Consider the following 23,629-nt stretch of genomic DNA (forward strand, 5'->3'; position numbering starts at 1 on the left):
ACTCCCAGGAGACTCTCCCCTAAGCAGATGCGCTGGGCTCAACATTTCAATCGTTTTAATTTCACCCTGAAATACATCCCGGGGGGGAAGAACTTCATGGCTGATGCTTTGTCCAGACTCCCTCAGTACAACTGCTCTAAGCTCAGCGTTGTCCAGCCCGTTGTTCCCATGTCAAGCTTCGCTGCTCCTGTAGTTACTAGACAGCAAAGACGCTCTAAGGTAGACGTGTCTCAAGATTTTCTTTCCAACCTCAAGAAGGCCCTTCCTCAGGATGATTGGTTCCAGCAACATCAAAGTGAATGCACCATGAGGGATGATTTGCCATGGATTGGGGCAAAACTTTACGTCCCTACCTCTCTTCGTCTGGTTGTCCTCCAACGGGCTCATGATTCCAAGTTAGCGGGGCACTTTGGATTCGTGAAGACGCTGCATCTTATCAAACGGCAGTTTTGGTGGCCCTCTTTGAAAAAGGACATTGAACTTCATGTTGCCAGCTGTCCCGTTTGTGCGGCCACTAAAAGCCTGCCTGGAAAACCACAGGGGTTGCTCCAAACTGTAACTTGCCCTGTCGCTCCGTGGAATGAGATTTCTATGGACTTCATTGTCGAACCTCCTGAGAGCCAGGGGCACACAGTCATATGGGTGGTTACTGACTTATTCTCCAAACAAGTTCATTTTGTACCTTGCCCAAGGATTCCTTCTGCGAAGGCCCTCGCCAAACTATTCATTTCTCACATTTACCGGTTGCACGGAGTGCCTGAGCGCATCATTTCGGATAGGGGTGTGCAATTCACCTCTGTGTTCTGGAAATAATTTCTTAAGCGTATTGGCTCCGCCCAGGGCTTAAGCTCTGCCCACCACCCTCAGACTAATGGGGCTTGTGAGAGGACTAATTCTGTTCTGGAGCAATATTTACGTTGTTTCATCAACTACCAGCAAGATGATTGGGTGGACTTGTTGCTGCACGCGGAGGTGGCTTATAATAATTCTGTACACAGCAGCACTGGTTTCACCCCTTTCCAAGTGGTGTTTGGCCAGGACTTTGTTCTTATTCCTGAAGTTCCTCTTGAGCAGCCACAGGTTTCCTCGATCTCTGACTGGAGTGAGCGTTTACGGCGTGTTTGGCCTTTGGCGCTTCGTGCTTTAGACGCTGCGCATCGCAAGCATAAGAAGCAGGCTGATAAGAAACGTGCTGCACCTTATGAATACAAGGTGGGAGATCAAGCTTATCTATCCACAAAGTTCCTTCAAACTACACAAAAATCCAAGAAGTTGTGGCCTAAGTATGTGGGCCCATTTCCCATCATCAAGGTCATCAATCCTGTTTCGGTTTGCTTGCAGCTGCCCAAGCACCTCAACCGTGTGTATCCTGTTTTCCACGTTAATCTCATTAAGCCTGTTCGTTTTTCGTCTTTACGTCCACCGGTGGATCCGCCACCTGCCCCCCTATTGATTGATGGTGAACAGCATTTTGAGGTTCGAGAAATTTTGGACTCTCACAAACGGCGGAACCGAATTCAATACCTGGTGGCTTGGAAGCATTTTCCCCCGTCACATGCCGAGTGGGTGGATAAGTCCCATCTCCGGGGGCCCCAGCTGCTCTGCCAGTTCTATTCTGCTTATCCTGACAAGCCCTAGTTGTCCCTACTTCCTGACTTTTTTCTCTCTCTCCCCCCCCCCCCGCGTTTTTCTTTCTCCGTTTTTGTTGTTCGTCTGTTTGTTTGTGTTTTGTCATTTTCCAGATCTGACCACCTTTTTCCGGAGGAGGGCCGGATGTCAGCCTCTGCTTTGCTGCTGCTTCAGCTGCCATTGAAACGGGGAGGGAGGGCATGGTATTTGGGAGGGGACTGCTAATTGTGCTGGAGGAAGATTCTGGAGTTTCTACTGCCCGTCTTACTGCGCATGTGGAGGAAAGTTCCCGCCAAGGCCAACAGCACCAACATTCCATCTTGGTGATGCCTTTCGAAGTTATCTCACACCTGACACTTGGGAGAATTATGATTGAACTGTGCATGGGATGCCAAGGGGTGGGGAATAGGTTATTCTATATATCATTTGCTTTTGCGCCTAAATAGACTTCGCTTTGCTACGCTTCTGTTCATTTATAATTAGTAAAAGTACACTTGATTTCTATCAATGGAGTCTTGTGGTTTTCTTTCCTGATTATCCAATGAAGAAGTGCTGACAAAACCTCTCTAATACCCCAACACTTTATGACTGATTTCCTGTGGCTCCCAGGGTTTTAGGGCATGGCAGCAGCATCAGGCCAGACACTCCAGGGGATCCAGATTCACTCCTGCTAGCCAGGGCTGCATCCAAGAGCATCAAACATCAAGCTTCATTCTTGGAGGAGGAAATTTTATATCTGCTAAATGCCCGGTGTAAATTCTGTAAATTTACTTGCACTGAAGTCTCCCATTAGGTCACACAGAGAGACATATACAGCAGGGCATAGAAAATGGAGCCTAAGAAGGATGGTCTGACTGCCTACATATGGTAGAAGAAATATTCCCCTCCCCCCCAAAAAATGTAAAAAAAGAAGCAAAAATAGAATAGCCCATCAAACCACATGGCCAACTCATCACCAGGCTAATCTTTTTAGAAAGACACCCTGCAATGCCATTTTAATGCAGATTTAATAAGGCATGGATGGGGAGGATAGTGGATTTTGGTTCTGGATGCTGTTGTATGGAGATAAAAGAATAAAATAACTCAAAAGGGGATTATTCACCTATACATTCAGTAGATCACAAATGAAATTCAAGCATTCTCTAAACTCAGGTTTTTTCCTAATATAGATTACCTTGTGTGCAATAAGGGATGGTTTATGCTTGAAGTAATATCCACAGACTATCCAATTGAAAGATTTCTCTCGGGTCTGAGTCCTCTGGTGTATCACCACATTGGAATTATCACTAAAGCTTTTCCCACAGATAGGACATTAAAATGGCTTCTCTCCTATGTGAGTCCTCTGGTGTTTCACCAGGCTAGAATTATAACTAAAGCTTTTCCCACAGGTAGGACATTCAAAGGGTTTCTCTCCTGTGTGTATCCTCTGATGAGTCACTAGGCTTGAATTCTCAATGAAACCTTTCCCACAGATAGGACATTCAAAAGGCTTCTCTCCTATGTGAGTCCTCTGGTGTTTCACCAGGCTAGAATTATAACTAAAGCTTTTCCCACAGGTAGGACATTCAAAGGGTTTCTCTCCTGTGTGTATCCTCTGATGAGTCACCAGGCTTGAATTCTCAGTGAAACCTTTCCCACAATCAGGACATTTAAAGGGCCTTTCTCCTGTGTGAATCATCTGGTGTCTAACCAATCTGGATTTCTTACTGAAACCTTTCCCACAATCAGGACATTCAATGGCTTTCTCTCCAGTGTGAGTCTTCTGGTGTATCACTAGGTAGGAACTCTGACTGAAACTTTTCCCACAATAGAGACATTCAAAAGGTTTCTCTCCTGTGTGACTCCTCTGGTGTCTAACTAAGTTGGAATTATCAATGAAACATTTACCACAATCAGGACATTCAAATGGTTTCTCTCCTGTGTGAGTCCTCTGATGAAGAAGCAGATGGGAATTTTGACTGAAACTTTTCCCACAATCAGGACATTCAAAGGGTTTCTCTCCTGTGTGCGTGATCTTGTGTCTCAGGAGGTCGAAATGTGTAATGAAACGTTTCCCACAGTCAGGACATTCAAAGGGTTTCTCTCCTGTGTGAGTCCTCTGATGAGTCACCAGATTGCTATGATGACTGAAAGCTTTCCCACAGATAGGACATTCAAAGGGCCTTTCTCCTGTGTGAATCCTCTGGTGTGTCACCACGCTGTAATTAGCAGAAAAGCTTTTTCCACAGATAGGACATTCAAAGGGTTTCTCTCCTGTGTGCGTGATCTTGTGTCTCAGGAGGCGGGAATTTGTAATGAAACGTTTCCCACAGTCTTGACAGACATAAGATTTCTCCATTGAGTGAATCCTCTGATGTATTAACCAGGGAAGAATTATGACTGAAACTTCTCCCACAGTCAGGATATTGAATGGGTTTTTCTCATTGATGATTGCTCTGGTGTATCACCAAGTTGGAATTATGACTGAAAGTTTTCCAACAATCCGGACATCCAAAGCATTTCTCTATGTGAGTCTTCTGTTGTATCATCAGGCATGAATTGTGACTTTCTCACAATGAGGACATTCAAGGGGTTTTTCTTCTTCTTCTGGTGTCTCATGAGATGGAAATTTCTAATGAAGCTTTTGTGGCTTTCTTCTTGTGTGAAGATGCGTCCATGAACCACAAGGGAGCTGTTGTGATCATAGTTTTTGCCACATTCAGGTAATGTGTATGGCTTTTCTCCTTCGTGGAGCCTCTTGTGAATTATCAGCTGTGATTTACCATCTGTGCTTTTTCCACAATAGGCAAATGTATAGAACTTTTGCACAACTGATATTCTTGAGGAAGTCAAAAATATGGACAATGCCTTGTTTAGGGTGCTTTCATTCAAGCCGTCTTCTTCCTCACGGGGAGAGGCCTGTCTGTTCTATGTAGCTTTACTATGGATCTTTTCCTCCCAACAGACTTCCAGATATTTGCCGCTTTTACTGAATGATACATAACCTCCCTTCGCTTTTCATGTAATGTATCCTTGAGTTCTGCATAACTGCTTATTCGTTCTTGATTTTTTCTCTTTGTCCTAAGCTGCTGGAGGAGGAACAGAACTATATGGTTTACTGAAGGAAATGGAAAATATTTTGATTTCTGGCTTGATATTCTTCCCTTTTCAACATTAATTGTTATCTATAGTTGTTCCAAGTGCTTTTATTTCCATCCAGTTTGTCTGTAAGAATCAAAGAATAGTGTACTTTTAATTGTTTATAAAATTTAATTGGTTAGAAATGATGTGAAAAAAGAAGAAAAGTATAAACCACTTTTGCTCATGAAGTCCCCAGCTGCAAATAAGAGCAGAAAATACTGTCTACCACCCCTCTGGTGACATCCCCACTCAAGTAGTCCTTACTTAACCTACCGCAATTAGAACTGATATTTCTGTCACTAATAGCAATAGCAGTTAGACTTATATACCGCTTCATAGGGCTTTCAGCCCTCTCTAAGCGGTTTACAGAGTCAGCATATTGCCCCCAACAATCCAGCTCCTCATTTTACTCACCTCGGAAGGATGGAAGGCTGAGTCAATCTTGAGCCGGTGAGATTTGAACAGCCGAACTGCAGAACTGCAGTCAGCTGAAGTAGCCTGCAGTGCTGCATTTAACCACTGCGCCACCTCGGCTCTTCACTAAGCAGCTCAATCTTTAAGCATGTCACATGACAGTGCCAAATTACATCTGCTCCTCTGTAGTTGTTAAGCTAATTACTGTGGGTTGTTAAAGGCAATTTTATATGACTGTGACTTGCAATTTCCTGCCAGTATAACTACTGATTTTGCTTGTCAGGAGGTAGCTGGGAAGTTCACAAATGGGGATCATGAGTGTGGGATGCTGCCGCCATCATAAATGTGCATCTTTTGGCAGAACCCGGATTGTTGCAACTGCCTCTCCTGCACCTTGAAAACCACAGTCACTGCTGACATGCGGTCAAGGAACAAGTCCTAGGATTACCACAAATTTTATGGACCAGGTGCACATCTGCTTCTACTGTGCCATAGTAACTTTGAAAGCTCAGGGAAAAAGTGGTAAATGAGGACAACCTGCGCAACCAAAGATGGATTAAGCACAATTGAATCTGGTTAATACATGGATGGGAAAAGAAATACCATATTTATTGGTAAGACATGGAAATAAGAAAACTTGCAAATGTTATTCATCTGTCATTTTCAGTCAAAATCCACGTTTGTAACATGGATTACAAACCACATCAAGAGGGCAACGTCAAGTTGTAATGGGAGATTTTAACTGTCCTGATATCAACTGGGAGACCAACTACAGCTAGTAGGAGATTGAAAAGATTCTTAACCTACTTAACAAAACAATTTTATCATCCAAAAGGTAGAGGAGGGAACTAGGGGAAAAATTGTACTCAACCTAATTCTTACTAATAGAGAAGCGATAGAAGGAGTTGAATTTCTTGGAACGTTGGGCAAGTGACCATGTCTTACTGGAATTCAATATAATCCAAACACAAGCAATAGAATATAATCCATGAAGGAATCGAACAGGATCGCATCAAATGACACAAAGTTGGAAGGAATAGTCAACACCTCAGAAGCTAGGCTCAGGAGAATAGAATCTCGATAGATTAGAACACAGGGCCCTACCTAACAAAATGAAATTCAATGGAGGGGGGAAAGGGGATTTACACTTGTGCAAGGAAAACCAAATGTACTGGTATAAAATAGGTAGCACTTGGCTCAAGTAATAACTATGAGAGGAACCTTGAAGTCTTAGTGAACAATCATTTAGATATGGGCCAACTGTATATTGCAGCGGTAAAAAAAAAAGTACTAGGCTGCATTAACAGAGAGATAGAATCATGATCATGTGAAGTACTAGTATCAATTTATAAAGTGTAAGACCACACTTAGAAAATTGCAGACAGTTTGGTCACCATATCATAAAAAAGATGTTAAGACTCTGGAAAGAAGGCAGAAAAGAGCAACAAAGAGGATTAGGGGGTGGAGGCTAAAATATAATTAAGAGGTTGCAGGAATTGGATATTTCTCATCTAGTGAAAGGAAGGACTACGGGTGACATGATAGCCATCTTCCAATACTTGAGGAGTTGCCACAAAAGAGTGAGGGCGTCAACCTATTCTCCAAAGCCCCTGAAGGCAGGACAAGGAACTGGATGGAAACTAATCAAGGAGAGAAGCAACTTCGAACTAAGGAGAAACTTCCTGACACTAAGAACAGTGAACCAGTGGAAGGTTTTCCCTTCAGAGGTTGTGGGGGCTCCATCCCTGGTGGCTTTTAATCAGAGACAGGACAGCCATTTGTGTGAAGTGATATTGGGTCTCCTGCTTGATCAGGGCGTCGGAATAGAAGACCTGCAAGGTCCCTCCCAGCTCTGACACAAACCCTCCAGTGATGGGAGCCCCCACAACCTCTGGAGGGAAGCCATTCCCAAAGAATCCACCTTCACTTGGAAGAGACTTTTCCAATCTTCCCACCAGGAGGAAAACTGCAGCCACCAGTTTCACAGCGTGCAGCACCAGTGGGCTTAAATTCGGGGAGGGAAGGAACCTGCAGCAGCAGCAGCTGAGATGCTTCAGCCCAGTTGCTTCTCTGCTCCCGGGACTCTCCTCCCACCCGCCCTCAACTGACCTTCCAGCTGCTGCTTCGACCATGGGAAGAGCACAAAAGCCGCTCTGCACACCACTCTCCTCCCATGAGTGATCCGGAACAGGAAGTTCAGCTGTCCCAAAGGTGCTTTTTTCAAAAGGCAATTGGACTTTCTTTTTTCTAGTCCTCCTGTCACCTTCCAACCTTTCTAGCAATTCAGTACTCGATGGTTTTAACTCCTTTAAGCTCAACCGCAGGTATTATCCGCTTTCTGGGCACAGATGATGCCTGTTTGACCACCATCTCCAGATTGGAGGCAGAAAAAAAATCCTTTCTCCAGTTTCTACCTAAGGCGCTTGCAACAAGTTTCCACTGATTAAATGCTATCAATCCGTTTAGCAAGTGATCTTTGCAACTTAGCCTAGTGAAATGGGACGCTGCTTAGCTTAGCTCCTGGTTGTGACCCATTAGAAATATACTTGTGTGTATGTATAAATTTAAATTTTAAAAAAGCCCTGAGAGGAATGAAAGAAACTGAAACATCTCCTATGTGTTGGGAAGACAGAATTACATTATCTCACTCCCACATTCATTGAAATGCTGCCAATTGCCATTTCTTTCATTCTCAAAAACTGTTGAGGTTTCCTTTGTGGGCTTTTATTATTTGATTATTTTTACTTGTTTTCCAAAGGCTCATGATGGGTCTTAATTAGCACTTCCAATCCTGTCAGACATGCGTAATTGATTTTATCCTGCTATCTATTGCCTCTAGCCTTCCTTCCTTAATGGAACTGTATTGTTTCCACTTTTTTCCATGACTGGGGAGAAGGGATGTCCTGTCCTTAATCCCATTACCTGGAGGTGAAGTTATTTTGCTTGTGAATAGGCTGGCCCAGGATTTCTTAATGAGCATCTGCTGTAGGCTATTAAGAAAGACAGGAAGGGGGGCTGCTTTCTGCCCCTAAGAATGTGTTTCCCCATTTCTCCTTTGGAGAAATATAATATTCTACCTCTTTTAATATCCCTCAAATATTTCATTCTGGGGGGGGGATTCCCACAATTTCCCCCTTTTACGCTATATATATTTACATATATTGCCCAACCTATGAACCATTAAAATGGTCTCTGTACTTTCTATATACCTGGCAGACCATGAGGGATATTTGCCTGGCATCCTTACTAGGGGTCCATTGAAATGGGAGGTGATTTTGCAGGCTACTGGGACAAAGGTGGAGGGAGCAGAGGATTCTCATGATTATGGCAGTGGTCCCCAAAAGGAGTGTTTTCCACTCAGGAAGGGCAGAAGTTCTTTTAAATAGAAATGTGATTTTCTGTGCCAATTCTTTTAAGATGTCTGATGTCACCTTCTGTGAGCTTTTAGTCAGGTTTAAAGCAAGCATATGTCCCAACATTCTTTGCAGCCATGATTGTGCCTTAGTACATAATCAAAGGCTGCCCATTCCCAAGGATAGTTTTCTGATCCTGCCTTAGTTTATTGCATCCAGGATTTGTGAGGCCAAATTAAGATCAGCTAGTGTGCAAGCCAGGCTATGAATATTTTTGAGGTTGCACACTGAGTCCTGGGATTCCTACTAATGCAGTGGATAACCAGTGCAAAATATTTTGCTTTACTGGGCAACTGGTCAGCATCATTTGCGAGTCACAATCAGGACGGGGTTTGGAAATCTCTTTTATGCTACCTCTTTAGGAAGGAAATTGACTGAAGGGGCATGCCCCCTCTCCATGAAATTGGCAGCCGGGTAGGACTACTTGGGCCTTAGTGCTACAGAGCAAGAACCAGCCAGGGGAAGCTTTATGTCAGGGTTCTCAAACTAGGCCCTGCGAGCCAGACACAGCCGGTCAACACAATATATCCAGGCCACGCAGTGGTGGCATTAAACCCCGCCCCCTCATTTTCCATCCACTCCTTGTGTTGGCGGCTTTTCCCACCCCCATCATCATCCCTCCTTCAGGCATCAGCCTTATATATACCTTGCAGAATCTGGCCACACATCTGCGTACTTCTGCTCATTACTGCTCGCAAATGTAAGGCCAAAGGGCATGGATTGGTGCGTGGGGGAGGGCATGCTGGCAGTGGGGTGATGCGGTGGGTGGATTGACGTGTGCAGGGTGGTAGGGGAGCATGCAGGAGATCGTGGCTTTGGAGCCCTTCCCGAGTTATTCCTGAAACTGGCCTGCATGGGAGACCATGGCATTGGAAACTTTAGCGGATGTTTCCCAAAGCCAGCCTGACCTGCAAAAGAAGTGTGTGGCAGATTTCACCATCGGACCCTTTCCTGGATGTTTCCCAAAGCCGGTCTGGCTTGTGAGGGAAGGCCGTGGGAGATCGCAGCATCGGACCCCTTCCGTGGTGTTTTCCGAAGCGGGCCTGGCCTGCAAGGGAAGTGTGCAGAAGATCGCCAGCCAGATGACTCTGGAAGTGATGCATTGGCCACTCGCGGGCTGGATGCAGGGCCTGAGGTTGGAGTGGAGGGAAACCTTGCAACCCAGTGTTTTTCAACCTTTTTTGTGCAAAGGCACACTTTTTTCATGACAAAAATCACGAGGCACACCACCATTAGAAAATGGTGTGTGTGTGTGTGTGTGTATAAAAAAAAGAAAGCAGCCCTGGGCTTGGGTTCTCAGTGGACCCCCTGAAGAGCCTTTCCTGTGGCTGGCTGTGGAGGTGGGATCCTAACTCCCATGGTCTCAGAGGGGGAACTTCCCTGTCAATCTTTGTTTTCAAAGAAAGCAGCAGAAGCTGCAGCTGCATCCCTGGCCCTCGGGGCTCCTCTCTGGCTGGGCCAGAAAGCTGAACGGAGGAGGCTGAAGCTGCCACCGTGCGAGCTTCCGCGGCCACGAGCAGCAGTGACCCCGCGCTCTGCTTCCCCAGCTCTCCTCCGTCCGGCGGGTGGGGGGGGCAGAGTTACCGAGCGAGAGAAAGTCACCGCCACTTTCCTGCAAGGAGGAAGCCCCCAGGCCCAATCCAACGGGCGCCGGGACCAGGGCCCCATGTTGGCAAGGGGTGGAAGTGGGCGGGAGCAGGGCGCGCGTGGCGAGAGCGCCGAGGGGCCAACGGGGCCCGACGGCCGCCAGAGCAGCCCCGAGCACAGCGCAGAGGGGCCGCCCTCCAACGGAGCCTGAGACCCTCCCTGCTTCCGCCCGCCGCTATTTTTAGCAATCCTGGAGGCGGCCGGCAATGAGACGCGACGCTCCTCCCAACTGGCGGCTCCTGCGGCCCCGGGGATGCGGCTGGGGCGCGGGGTGGCCTGGAGCGCGCCGCCTCCCTGTCCCCCACCAGGCGCGGCTGAGGTAGCCGGGGAGAGGCCGGCCGGCCGACTCAGCCTCTGCCCGCCAGCTGGGACGCAATGCCGGCGGGTGTTTTTCCCACGGCACACCTCACACTATGTCACGGCACACTAGTGTGCCACGGCACAGTGGTTGAAAAACACTGTTGTAACCATCCTCCTCCTGCCTGGCCACAAACGTTTGGAAACAAACAGAGGCTGCTGGAGCAAGGGAGCTGCAGAGCTGGGCTCCCACGGTTGCAAGCATCTGCCGCCTCACTCGCACCTTCTCATCCAAGCTCTCAGATGTTGCACTGACTCTTTCCGCCACAACGACCCACTTTTCTTCCTATTCTAGCTATGCATTGCCATAAGCAGCCACGGGAGGTGAGCACAACGGTTCCCTTGCTCCAACCAGCAGCCCCTCCCCGTGTCAAAAAGCTGGCAGCCGGGCAGGAGGCGGCTAAGGACAGATGTGAGATGACATGCCATCTCTGGGCCAGTTTGGGCATGGACCGGAGACTTCTGCGGGGAAGTCATACCCAAAAGAACAATGGTAGAGCCTTGCAACTTTCATCTGCCAGCTGGTCTTGGGTATGGCCCCTCCTCCTCTCCTTTCCACACTGTCCTGTTTTTCCAAACACCCAATCCGGGCAGCAGTTTCCAAGGAGTCGCCCCAACCGAGGAGGCTCAGACTGTATCCCGCGGCTTGCCCACCACATAAATCGCTCCCACCCCTTTCAAAATGGCCACCAGGTGCTACTTTTGGGCACCTGGTAAAACTCTAAAGCAAAAACTTCTCCTTAAAAAGAATAGAAAAGGAGGCTGCTATGTATTGTTTAATGGACCACGCCCACCCAGTCACATGATGACTTAGCCACGCCCCACTCAGCTGGTCCATCCTTTCAAACGTTTGTGGGACCGTGAAATGACTCCGTTTAAAAGTTTGAGGACCCTGCTTTATGTGGAGGTAGGTGAAGGGGACAGCCTCTGTGTGTCTTTGAATAGTGTGGGTGTGCAGATACTCCAATAAGACAGATAGTATAAACATTCTTGATAATTCTCTCTTCCTCCAGACAGAAGCCCGAAGACTTACTGTATCAACCACTCCCAAATACCATTCCTTTTCCCACAGTCAGGACATTCAAAAAGCTTCACTCCTCTGTGAATCCTCTGGTGTATTCAAAATTATGACTGAAACTTTTCCTACAGTCAGGACATTCAAAGGGTCTTTCGCCTGTGTGAATCCTCTGGTGTATTGTCAAACTGGAATTTCGACTGATATTTTTCTTACAATCTGGACATTGATATGGTCTCTCTTTTGTGTGAGTCCTCTGGAGTATTCATTATCAGTTTGGACTGTTTGCGGCTTCTGCCACATTGGAACAGCTGTGTAGGGCTCTTCTCTGGTGTGAGCCTTTCCATGAGCAACAGGGAAGCTGTTCTGACTAAAGCTTTTGCTGCATTTGGACACTGATATGGCTTTTCTCCAGGGTGGATCTGTTTCTTCCAGATAGTCTACATTTTGTCCAGCTCAAAACTCTTTTCCTGGTTTTGTCTTCCTTATCTGTAAGCTGCCGGGGAAGAAGAGTTTTGGGGATTTCCAGAAGAAATAACAAGATTTTGATTGCTGCCTTGGTTTCCTTTTCATTTTAATGCTGCTTGTGATTCAGTTCTCCAGAGTGTTCTCTTTGGCATTCTTTTGCCTATAAAATTCACATAAAAGGATTAATTTAATGATGGTTTATAAAATGAATGCACAATTTTTTTTAAAAAAACAGATCCAAGGGCATCCATTAAAATAAAACGCAAAGATGCCAAAATGCTAATTTAATCTCTTACATTCATGATTTACATTTTCAATATACATGTCAAATACCCATTTAGTTATGAAATTTGTTGATTTGGGTCAATCGTGAGTTCATAGAATTCCAAAGAGTTATCATCGAATATACCTGGAAGTGCTGGGGACAGATTATACATATTTACATACCAATATTCCCTCTAATTTTTTTTTCAGTGTGAGCGGAAAAGTATAGTGTTTGAGCGGCACATTTTCATGCCTGAGCACCTGAATTTTTTTCACAGATGTCACCTAAGACAACAACGAAATCAGTGTTATTTGAAACTCAAAGTTATGTTTATTCAAGGTACCCGCTTAATTAGAAGTGTTATATAATATCAGTATCACTTAACAACGGTCCTGCTTAGCAACCAAAATGTTGGCTCAGAAACCCTGGCATTGAAGCACGCAAGTCTTAAAGCTGTCAAGTTACAAGACCCTTGCACCCCTAACCCTTTAGGAAAAAAAAACCCAGGGGTCTTCAAACCTGACAGCTTTAAGCCTTGCTGACTTCAACTCCCAGAATTCCTTCTCCAGTCATGTTGCAGCAACGTCATCTGCGTGGATCTGCTCCATCTTCGGTTTTTTTCACAGGAGGCAGGGCTGCTGCTGAAGATGCCAACGAGCCCCCACCGCCACTAGAATATGCATTTGTTTAGCATGACATAGAATAGTCTTTCAACCAGAAGTATGGAATAAAAGAGACTGATAAATATTAAAAAAAATAAAACCAAAGCAGCTATTTATTTGAGTTCTAGATAAACATTTAGTTCAGATTTAATAGTGTTTCAGAGATGTGGCTGTCAGCTATTTGTGTATGTATGTTATTATTATGGAAGGTTAGATGAGATTTCACCAACATTATTCACCCGATTAATGCATTCATTCTAATAATCGAGTCTGACTCTGAATTACAAATCTATGTCTGAAGAATCTGGGTTAAGTTTTGGATTGGAAATTTGGGGAACATGAAAGTTTATGCATAATTTTTGTAATTTTTTCATTGGGTCTTAATAATGATTTTATTCATTTGGGATTTTTTTCATAGGCTTAACACAGCTCTAAATTTGTCATTAGGAGCAATGTAACATTGGCCACTAATGTATTGTATACAGGTTGCCTTAGAAGGTAATGCCTTTTGTATAGTAGGAACTTAAGATAGGCAGACTTCATACAGATAAACAATTGAGAAATATTGTTCTTTTTAAAAAGCAGTGTTAATTGCTGCACCTTTCTCATATTAAGTATATTAGCTCAAGTTCATGTTAGGAAAAACTTTCAGTCTTAAAGGTTTGGTGAGGAGAAATCCAAAAATTCTTTTAAAGAATTTAAATTAAATTTGAGGCTACCTCTGCTTTCGCTCTCCCTCCCGCAGTTGTGCAGCAGCGGCAGCGGCAGCTCTCAGCCTACAGCGGCAGCGTCACGCAGGCTGTGGAAGGAGGAGGAGGAGGAGGAGGAAACCAAAGAGAGGCTTTTACCGGGTCTGCGTCCCACAGCCAGGACCGTCCTTGCGCCTCAAGCCGCGTTTCTTCCTGCAAAACCCTTCGGGCAACCCGAGAGTTCTGCTTGACGCCAGAAGGGCTTTGCAGGAAGAAACGCGGCTTCAGGCGCAAGGACGGTCCTGGCTGTGGGGCGCAGACCCGGTAAAAGCCTCGCTTTGGTTCCCTCCTCCTCCCCCTCCTTCCACAGCCTACGTGACTCTGCCGCCGTAGGCTGAGAGCTGCCACTGAAACAAGTTTGGGGAGGTCCTTTGCGGGCGGCCAGTTCTAGCCGCCTGCAAAGGACTTCCCCACGTTTGCTTTGAAAGAAATCTCTGCGCGGCAGTTAGAAACTGCTGCGCAGGGGTTTCTTGCCATGTGCGCGGCCGCGCAGCCACGCACCTTAGAGGGAACTGTGTTACATACCCGTGTTTCACCGAAAATACAACCCAATTTCATCTTCTTTTGGGCCCCAAAATAAGCACCAGGTCTTAGTTTCAGGGCATATCTTACCTGCTTACCTTAGGATCATTGCAGCCAGACGGCCTACGCCCTGACACCTTTTGCACTGCCACCTGACTTCTTTTACGGCTGCTCACCGCTAGACACCGCATAGCTTATCTCGCAGTCCATGCAAGCTATCTCCAAACTGTTTCTCAGCTGATTAAAAAATAGTTAACTTCTGGAGGATTATCTTTTGAGGAAATGATGTTTTAAAAAGCTATCCTTTCCCTTTTGGCTAAACTCCTCTAAGCGCACTCCAACCATTTCCACTTGACTTCACTTTCTTTCACTCTTGCTTCCCTTCTGAGAAGGCAGAGAAGAATGTGAGTCAAGTATGCGTATGTTATGCTGCCGCTTGTAGCAGGATGCCGTGTGGCCATTGCACCATTACCACAGATGAATCCGGGGCCCAATGAAAATTGGGGCTGCTTCCAGGACAAAGTCCTGAGACCAAATGATATATGTCCTTCCCTCCCTCCCCAACATGAGGTTCAGAGGTCTTCAAAAGGTAAGAGGGTGTGAGGTCTGGTGGGGTGGGAGCCTGGTGCAAGGGGAACCTGGGTGAGGGGCCAAGGGGACACAAGGGTTAGGATACAGAGCACAAGGGTGTCTTGGAGGGTGGGGGAGGCCTGGAGACACCTATGGCAGGCAAGCCTGACTCTGCGCAAGGCCTCCAAGGGTTTTCCCCAGCTCTGAATAGACAGTGTTCTGCTTAGCGACTCGCACATTTGATTAATGGCTGCCTCAGGGAGAGAAGGGGAATTTGGGTAGTAAAGGAAAGCAATTTCATCTAAGAGCCATTGCAATATGCAGCCGTAATTCAAGGCCCATCATAGTTATATCTTGAGGACTACTTTTATGCTGTCTACAGAATTCTGGGGCTCAAAATCTGGATGAAACCAAGGCAGAAGACTGAAATTCCACAGGTGGACATTCCATAATCAACATACAAAAGCTCCATCCAAAATTCCTTTTTTCCATTTTCCTTTTCTCTCCACCTACACATTTAATACTGAGAAATGTTTGAGCAAAATAAATCAGGCCAAAATTCAAAAAATCAATTTCTCAACACTACTTTCAATGGGCGATCACAAATGAAATTCAAGCATTCTCTAATCTCATCCACTTTTCTTTATACGGATTACCTTGTGTGCAATAAGGGATGATTTATGCTTGAAGCAATGTCCAAAGACCAGACATTTAAAAGATTTCTCCATGGTGAGTCTTCTTCAAAATGTTTCTCTCCTATATGAATCCTCTGGTGTCTTACCAGGCTGGAATTCTTAATGAAACTTTTCCCACAGTCAGGTCATTCAAAGGGTTTTTCTACTGTGTGAATTCTCTGATGAGTCACCAGGCTGGAATTAGCACTAAAACGTTTCCCACAGATAGGACATTCAAAGGGTTTCTCTCCTGTGTGAGTCCTCTGGTGGGTAACCAGATTGGAATTCTTAATGAAACCTTTCCCACAATCAGGACATTCAAAGGGTTTCTCTCCTGTGTGAGTCTTCTGGTGTGTCACCAGATGGGAACTATCACTAAAACATTTCCCACATTTAGGACATTCAAAGGGTTTCTCTCCTGTGTGAGTTCTCTGGTGTCTCACCAGGCTGGAACTATCACTAAAACCTTTCCCACAGTTAGGACATTCAAAGGGTTTCTCTCCTGTGTGAATCCTCTGATGAGTCACCAGGCTTGAATTCTGACGGAAACCTTTCCCACAGATACAGCATTCAAAGGGCCTTTCTCCTGTGTGAATCCTCTGGTGTATCACCAGACTGGAATTGTGGTTAAAGTTTTTCCCACAGATAGGACATTCAAAGGGTTTCTCTCCTGTGTGAGTCCTCTGGTGTCTCACCAGATGGGAATTTCGATTAAAACCTTTCCCACAGTCAGGACATTCAAAGGGTTTCTCTCCGGTGTGAGTCCTCTGGTGTATCACTAGGTAGGAATGTTGACTGAAACTTTTCCCACAATAAAGACATTCAAATGGTTTCTCTCTTACGTGAGTCCTCTGGTGTCTAACTAAGTTGGAATTGTCACTGAAACAATTCCCACAATCAGGACATTCAAAGGGTTTCTCTCCTGTGTGATTCCTTTGATGAAGCACCAGATGGGAATTTTGACTGAAACCTTTCCCACAGATACAGCATACAAAGGGCCTTTCTCCTGTGTGAATCCTCTGGTGTATCACTAGGCTGGAATTATCGATATAGCTTTTCCCACAGATAGGACATTCAAAGGGCCTTTCTCCTGTGTGAAACCTCTGGTGTCTAAGCAACCTAGAATTATGACTAAAACTTTTCCCACAATCAGGACATTCAAAGGGTTTCTCTCCTGTGTGAGTCCTCTGATGAGTCACCAGATTGATATTCTGACTGAAACCTTTCCCACAAATACGGCATTCAAAGGGCCTTTCTCCTGTGTGTATTCTCTGGTGTATCACCAGACTGGAATTATCACTGAAACATTTCCCACAGATAGGACATTCAAAGGGTTTCTCTCCTGTGTGAGTCCTCTGATGTATCACCAGGTGGGAATTCTGACTATAATGTTTCCCACAGTCAGAACATTCAAATGGTTTCTCCCCTGTGTGAGTCCTCTGGTGTCTCACCAGGTGGGAATTCTGACTAAAACTTTTCCCACAATCAGGACATTCAAAGTTTTTCTCTCCTCTGTGCATGGTCTTGTGTCTCAGGAGATGGGAATTTTTAATGAAACCTTTCCCACAATCTGAATATTCATAAGGTTTCTCCCTTCACTTTTTCATGCACTGTATCCCTGAGTTCTGCATAATCTGCTTATTCCTTCTTTTGGCTATCAGCTGCTGGAGGAGGATCAGAATTGTATGGTTTTCTGAAGGAATGGAAAATATTCTGATTTCTGGCTTGATTTTCTTCCCTTGGTTGCTTGTTATTTTCAGTTGTCCAGAGCGTTCATCGCCATCCTTTTTGTCTGTAAGATTCAAATAAAAATGTAACTTTAATTGTTTATAAAATTGTTAGAGATGATGTGAAAAAAGAAAAATAGTATAGACCACTTTTGCTTATAGAAGTCCTCAGCTGCAAATAAGAGAAGAAAATACTATCTACAACCCCTCTGGTGAAACCCAACTCAAGTAGTCCTTATTTAAACTACTGCAATTGGAACTCATATTTCTGTCACTAAGCAGTTCAATCATTAAGCATATCACATGAAAGTGCTAATTTAGATCTGTTCCTCTGTAGTTTTTAAGCAAATTACGGTGGGTTGTTCAAGGCAATTTCATATGACTGTGACTTGCAATTTCCTGCCAGTATACCCACTGATTTTGCTTGTCAGAAGCTAGCTGGGAAGGTCACAAATGGGGATCATGAGTGTGGGATGCCGCTGGCATCATAAATGTGCAACTATTGGCAGAACCCGAATTGTTGCAACTCCCTTTCCTGCACCTTCAAAACCACACACTGCTGAAGTGCAGTCACGGAACAAGTGCTAGGATTACCGCAAATGTTGTGGACCATGTGCACATCTGCTTCTACAGTGCCATTTGTCTGAAATGATATTCGGTCTCCTGCTTGATCAGGGAATCAGAATAGAACATCTGCAAGATCCCTCCCAGCTCTGTCACAAACCCTCCAGTGATGGGAGCCCCCACAACCTCTGGAGGGAAGCCATTCCCAAAGAATCCACCTTCACTTGGAAGAGACTTTTCCAATCTTCCCACCAGGAGGAAAATTGCAGTTACCAGTTTCACAGCGTGCAGCCCCAGTGGGCTTAAATTCGGGGAGGGAAGGAACCTGCAGCAGCAGCAGCTGAGATGCTTCAGCCCAGTTGCTTCTCTGCTTCCAGGACTCTCCTCCCACCCGCCCTCAACTCACCTTCCAGCTGCTGCTTCCACCATGGGAAGAGCACAAAAGACGTTCTGCACACTACTCTCCTCCCATGAGTGATCCGTAAGAGTTCAGCTGTTCACAAAGGTGCTTTTTTCAAAAGGCAACTGGACTTTCTTTCTTCTACTCTTCCCATCACCTTCCAACCTTTCTAGCAATACAGTACTTTTAACTCCTTTAAGCTCAACCACAGGTATTATCCTCTTTCTAGGAACAGGTGTTGCCTGTTTGACCACCATCTCCAGATAGGAGGCAGAAAAACATCCTTCTCCAGTTTCTACCTAAGGCATTTGCAACATGTTTCCACTGATTAAATGCTATCAAATCGTTTTTGACTTCTAGCAAGCGATCTTTGAAACTTAGCCTTAAAATGGGATGCTGCTCAGCTTACGAAGATTAGCTATGTGCCAAGCCCTAAAAGTTCATGAAGTTTTTATAGAATTACGCTTCAGCTTTCTTAGGGGTGATTCTCAGTGGAGATCAAAACCTCTCTAATACCCCAACACTTTATGACTGATTTCCTGTAGCTCCCAGGATTTTAGGGCATGGCAGCAGCATCAGGCCAGACACTCCAAGGGAACGAGCTTCACTCCTGCTGGCCAGGGCTGCATCCAAGAGAATCAACCATCAAGCTTCATTCTTGGAGGAGGAAATTTTATTATCTTCTAAATGCCATGTGTAAATTCGATAAATCTGCTTGCACTGAAGTCTCCCATTAGATCACACAGAGAAACATACAGCAGGACATAGAAAATTGAGCCTAAGAAGGATGGTCTGATTGCCTCTATAGGACAGAAGAAATATTTCCCACTTCCTCAAAAAATGTAAAAAAAAGAGGGGCAAAAATAGAATAGCCCATCAAACCACATGGTTAACTGATCACCAGGCTAATCTTTTTAGAAAGACAATCTGCAATGCCATTTTTAATGCAGATTTAATAAGGCATGGATGGGGACGATAGTGGATTTTTGTTCTGGATGCTGTTATATGGAGATAATAAAATAACCCAAAAGGAGATTATTCACCTATACTTTCAATAGATCACAAATGAAATTCAAGCATTCTCTAAACTCAGCTTCTTTTCGTAATATAGATTACCTTGTGTGCAATAAGGGATGGTTTATGCTTGAAGTAATGTCCACAGACTAGCCAATTCAAAGATTTCTCTCGGGTGTGAGTCCTCTGGTGTATCACCACATTGGAATTATCACTAAAGCTTTTCCCACAGATAGGACATTAAAATGGCTTCTCTCCTGTGTGTGTCCTCTGGTGTCTCAACTGACTGGAATTATCACTAAAACATTTCCCACAGACAGGACATTCAAAAGGCTTCTCTCCTGTGTGTGTCCTCTGGTGTTTCACCAGGCTAGAATTATAAATAAAGCTTTTCCCACAGGTAGGACATTCAAAGGGTTTCTCTCCTGTGTGAGTCCTCTGATGAATCACCAGGCTTGAATTCTCAATGAAACCTTTCCCACAATCAGGACATTTAAAGGGCCTTTCTCCTGTGTGAATCATCTGATGTCTAACCAATCTGGATTTCTTACTGAAACCTTTCCCACAATCAGGACATTCAATGGCTTTCTCTCCTGTGTGAGTCTTCTGGTGTATCACTAGGTGGGAACTCTGACTGAAACTTTTCCCACAATAGAGACATTCAAAGGGTTTCTCTCCTGTGTGAGTCTTCTGGTGTATCACTAGGTAGGAACTCTGACTGAAACTTTTCCCACAATAGAGACATTCAAAGGGTTTCTCTCCTGTGTGAGTCCTCTGGTGTCTAACCAAGTTGGAATTATCACTGAAACATTTACCACAAGCAGGACATTCAAATGGTTTCTCTCCTGTGTGAGTCCTCTGATGAATCAGCAGATGGGTATTTTGACTGAAACTTCTTCCACAATCAGGACATTCGAATGGTTTCTCCCTTGCATGAGTCCTCTGGTGTCTAACCAAGCTGTAAATATAACTGAAACCTTTCCCACAATCAGGACATTCAAAGGGCCTTTCTCCTGTGTGAATCCTCTGGTGTCTAACCAACCTGGAATTCTGACTGAAACCTTTCCCACAACCAAGACATTCAAAGGGTTTCTCTTCTGTGTGAGTCCTCTGATGAGTCACCAGATTGGTATTCTGACTGAAACCTTTCCCACAGATAGGACATTCAAAGGGCCTTTCTCCTGTGTGAATCCTCTGGTGTGTCACCACGCTATAATTATCAGTAAAGCTTTTCCCACAGATAGGACATTCAAAGGGTTTCTCTCCTGTGTGAGTCCTCTGATGTTTCACCAGGTTGTAATTATGTCTAAAGCTTTTCCCACAGAGAAGACATTCAAAAGGTTTCTCTGCTGTGTGAGTCTTCTGGTGTTTCACCAGGCCGGAATTATTACTAAAGCTTTTCCCACAGTCAGGACATTCAAAGGGTTTCTCTTCTGTGTGCATGGTCTTGTGTCTCAGGAGGTGGGAATGTGTAATGAAACCTTCCCCACAATTTTGACACTTATAAGGTTTCTCCATGAAGTGAATCCTCTGGTGTATTACCAATCTGTAATTGTCACTTTCGCATAATCAGTACGTTCAAAGGGTTTTTTATTCTGTGTGTGTTTTCTGGTGTCTCATTAGATGGAAAATTCCACAGAAGTTTTCACACAATTTGCAAAGTCATACGTTTTCTCCCTCCTGTGAGTTATCTGATGTAGCACCTTGTTGCCATGCTCACTAAAGCATTTACTGAATTGGGAGCTCTTTTGTGGCTTCCCTCTTGTGTTGAGGTGCTTCTATGAACCACAAGGAAGCTGTTGTGATCTCGAGTTTTGCGTGTAATTTGTATCGTTTTTCTCCTTTGGCACCTTGTGTGTATAATCAGCAGTGATTTGCCATCTATGCTTTTTCCACAATAGGCAAATCTAGGGAGCTTTTCCACAACTGATATTCTTGAGGAGGTAAAAAATATGGACAATGCCTTGTTTGATGGTGTTTTCATTCAAGCGGTCTTCTTCCTCACAGGGAGAGGCCTGCATTTCTGTCCCTTTTACGTGGGTTTACTATTGATCTTTTCCTCCCAACAGACTTCCAGATATTTCCCTCTTTTGCTGAATGAAAAAAAATCTCCCTTCACTTTTTCACGTAATGTAGCCTTTCGTTCTGCATAATCTGCTTATTCTTTCTTGATTTTCTCTTTTTGTCTAACAGCCGCTGGTGGAGGATCAGAATTGTATGGTTTTCTGCAGGATATGGAAAATATTTTGATTTCTGGCTTGATTTCCTTCCCTTTTCAACGTTGCTTGTTATTTACAGTTGTCATGAGTGCTCTTATTGCCATCCTGTTTGTCTGTAAGATTCAAAGAAAAGAGCAAATTTAATCTATCTATCTATCTATACATATATAAATGACTGTGTGTGTGTATGTTCCAGCATCTCTGGAACACCTCGAGAAATTTCAACCAAACTTGGTACATAGCTTACTTACTGCCTGGAAACACACTCTGTGGGGGTAAGACACCCCTAACACCCTTCGGGTTTTGTGTGTGTGTGTGTGTGTCCCGTCTGTGTCTGTGTGTTCTAGCATAATCCGGAACCTCTGGGAGCTAAAATGAAAAGGACTGAATTATACCTATAGTGTTAAGTCACGGTACTTTTGACAATGTGTGCATTTTGGATTCAAGTTCTGTTAAGATACAGCCTGTTGTGCCTTAAAATGGCTTCTACTGTACAGCACAGTGGAGTTGCCATACTCCACAAGAGGGCTCTGTCTAATACAGGATTTGGATAAATCCATAACCTGGGCTACGCCGGGTTATCAACTAGTTGTTTATAAAATGGTTAGTAATGATGTGAAAAAAGAAAAAAGTATATATTACAATTAAAAAAACATGCTAATACTAGAATAATTACTTACATTATTGATGATTCATGACACATGGAGTACTATTGAGAATTATGTTCAATTTCACAAATTCTTAACAATGCAAAGTGTTATCATCAAATATATCTTGAAGTGCTGGGGATAGGATATGTAATTGGAGATATATGCATAGTGAGAAATACAGATACACCAACCTCCATATGTATATATGGAGAAAATCTACGTTTTTCAAGCTTGGAAAAATGTCCCAAAATGGTTACAGTCAAACCTTCTGCCCTAAATTTAGAGATGTGGGGGCTTTAACTGATGAAATGATGCCAAAAGCCTCTGCAAGCTTTGAAGCACCACTTTTGCTCATGGAAGTCCTCCACTAAAAATAACAGCTGAAAATACTGTCCACATCCCCTCTGGTGACACCCTTGTTTAAGCAGTCCTCACTTAACCTACTGCAATTGAAAATGATATTTGTGTCACTAAGCAGCTCAATCATTAAGCATGATGTCACATGACAGTGCCAACTTACGTCTGTTCCTCTGTAGTTGTTATGGAAATTACTGTGGGTTATTAAAGGCAATTTTATATGACCGTGACTTGCAATTTCCTGCCAGTATATACACTGATTTTGCTCATCAGAAGCTAGCTGGGAAGGTCACAAATTGGGATCATGAGTGTAGGATGCTGCTGCCGCCATCATAAATGTGCAACTATTGGCAGAACCCGAATTGGTGCAACTCCTTTTCCTGCACCTTCAAAACCACAGTAACTGCTGACATGCAGTCATGGAACAAGTGCTGGGATTAACACAAATGTTGTGGACCAGGTGCATGTCTGCTTCTACTGTGCCATAGTAACTTTGAAGGTTCAGGGAAGAAGTGGTGAGGACTACCTTTATAACCAAAGATGCCAAAAGATCCTCAATAGCTACTTCTTACAAAATGGTGGATTAAGCACAATTGAATCTGGTTAATACATGGATCGGAAAAGAAATACCATACTTATTGGCAAGACATGGAAGTAAAAAAATTAGTACATTTTATTTGTTATTTTTAGTACACGTGTGGATTACAAACCACATCAAGATATAATGGGAGACTTTATTAATTTCTTATTCTTTTTTTCAAATATATTTTAAACTGTTTTTGTTAAAGATTTATATTGTGTATTGGTTCTGGGAAGTCAGGGGAGGGAAAGTTGGTGGGGGCTAGGGGGGAGGGAGGGAAGTATATTAGGCTTGAGGAGGGGTGAGGTTTAAAATAATATGATTGTTACATCTATACTGTTTTCTCTTATTTTCTCTTTAAAACTAAGGCAGGGCTGGGTTTCAACCGGTTCGCACCGGTCCCTGCGATCCGGTTGGTCGCCGAACCCGGAAGTAAGTAACTTCCGGGAACGGCGAAGCCCCCCCCCCCCGCGCCCGCACGCGCCTGCACACCCGCGCCCGCTCCTTACCCGGTTTTTTTGAATTTCGCGCTTTCCACGCATGCGCAGAACGCCTGCGCGATCCTCCAGGAGCAGCTGGAGCATCGCGCAGATGCTAATACGCATGCGTGCGC

The 23,629-nt window shown here is 44.4% G+C and overlaps 2 protein-coding genes across 2 annotated transcripts; both read right to left on the reverse strand.

The window, feature by feature from the left end:
* Positions 1 to 2,793: 2,793 nt before the first annotated feature.
* LOC148047604 (uncharacterized) lies at positions 2,794 to 4,829 on the reverse strand. Its single transcript, XM_087708412.1, has one exon. The coding sequence runs from the start codon at positions 3,965 to 3,967 to the stop codon at positions 2,942 to 2,944; it is 1,026 nt and encodes a 341-aa protein (XP_087564538.1). The 5' UTR covers positions 3,968 to 4,829; the 3' UTR covers positions 2,794 to 2,941.
* Positions 4,830 to 11,343: 6,514 nt separating this feature from the next.
* LOC148047605 (uncharacterized) lies at positions 11,344 to 21,022 on the reverse strand. Its single transcript, XM_087708426.1, is given in 3 exon segments — positions 11,344 to 12,223; positions 15,488 to 17,004; positions 19,793 to 21,022. Coding segments are annotated over 3 exon segments (2,490 nt in total). The 5' UTR covers positions 20,729 to 21,022; the 3' UTR covers positions 11,344 to 12,186.
* Positions 21,023 to 23,629: the final 2,607 nt, after the last annotated feature.

The sequence above is a fragment of the Thamnophis sirtalis genome, unplaced genomic scaffold, assembly GCF_051295495.1.
Source record: "Thamnophis sirtalis isolate CommonGarterSnake01/CBP01778 unplaced genomic scaffold, rThaSir2_p1.2 scaffold_3, whole genome shotgun sequence".
In the NCBI taxonomy this organism is placed as follows: domain Eukaryota; kingdom Metazoa; phylum Chordata; class Lepidosauria; order Squamata; family Natricidae; genus Thamnophis; species Thamnophis sirtalis.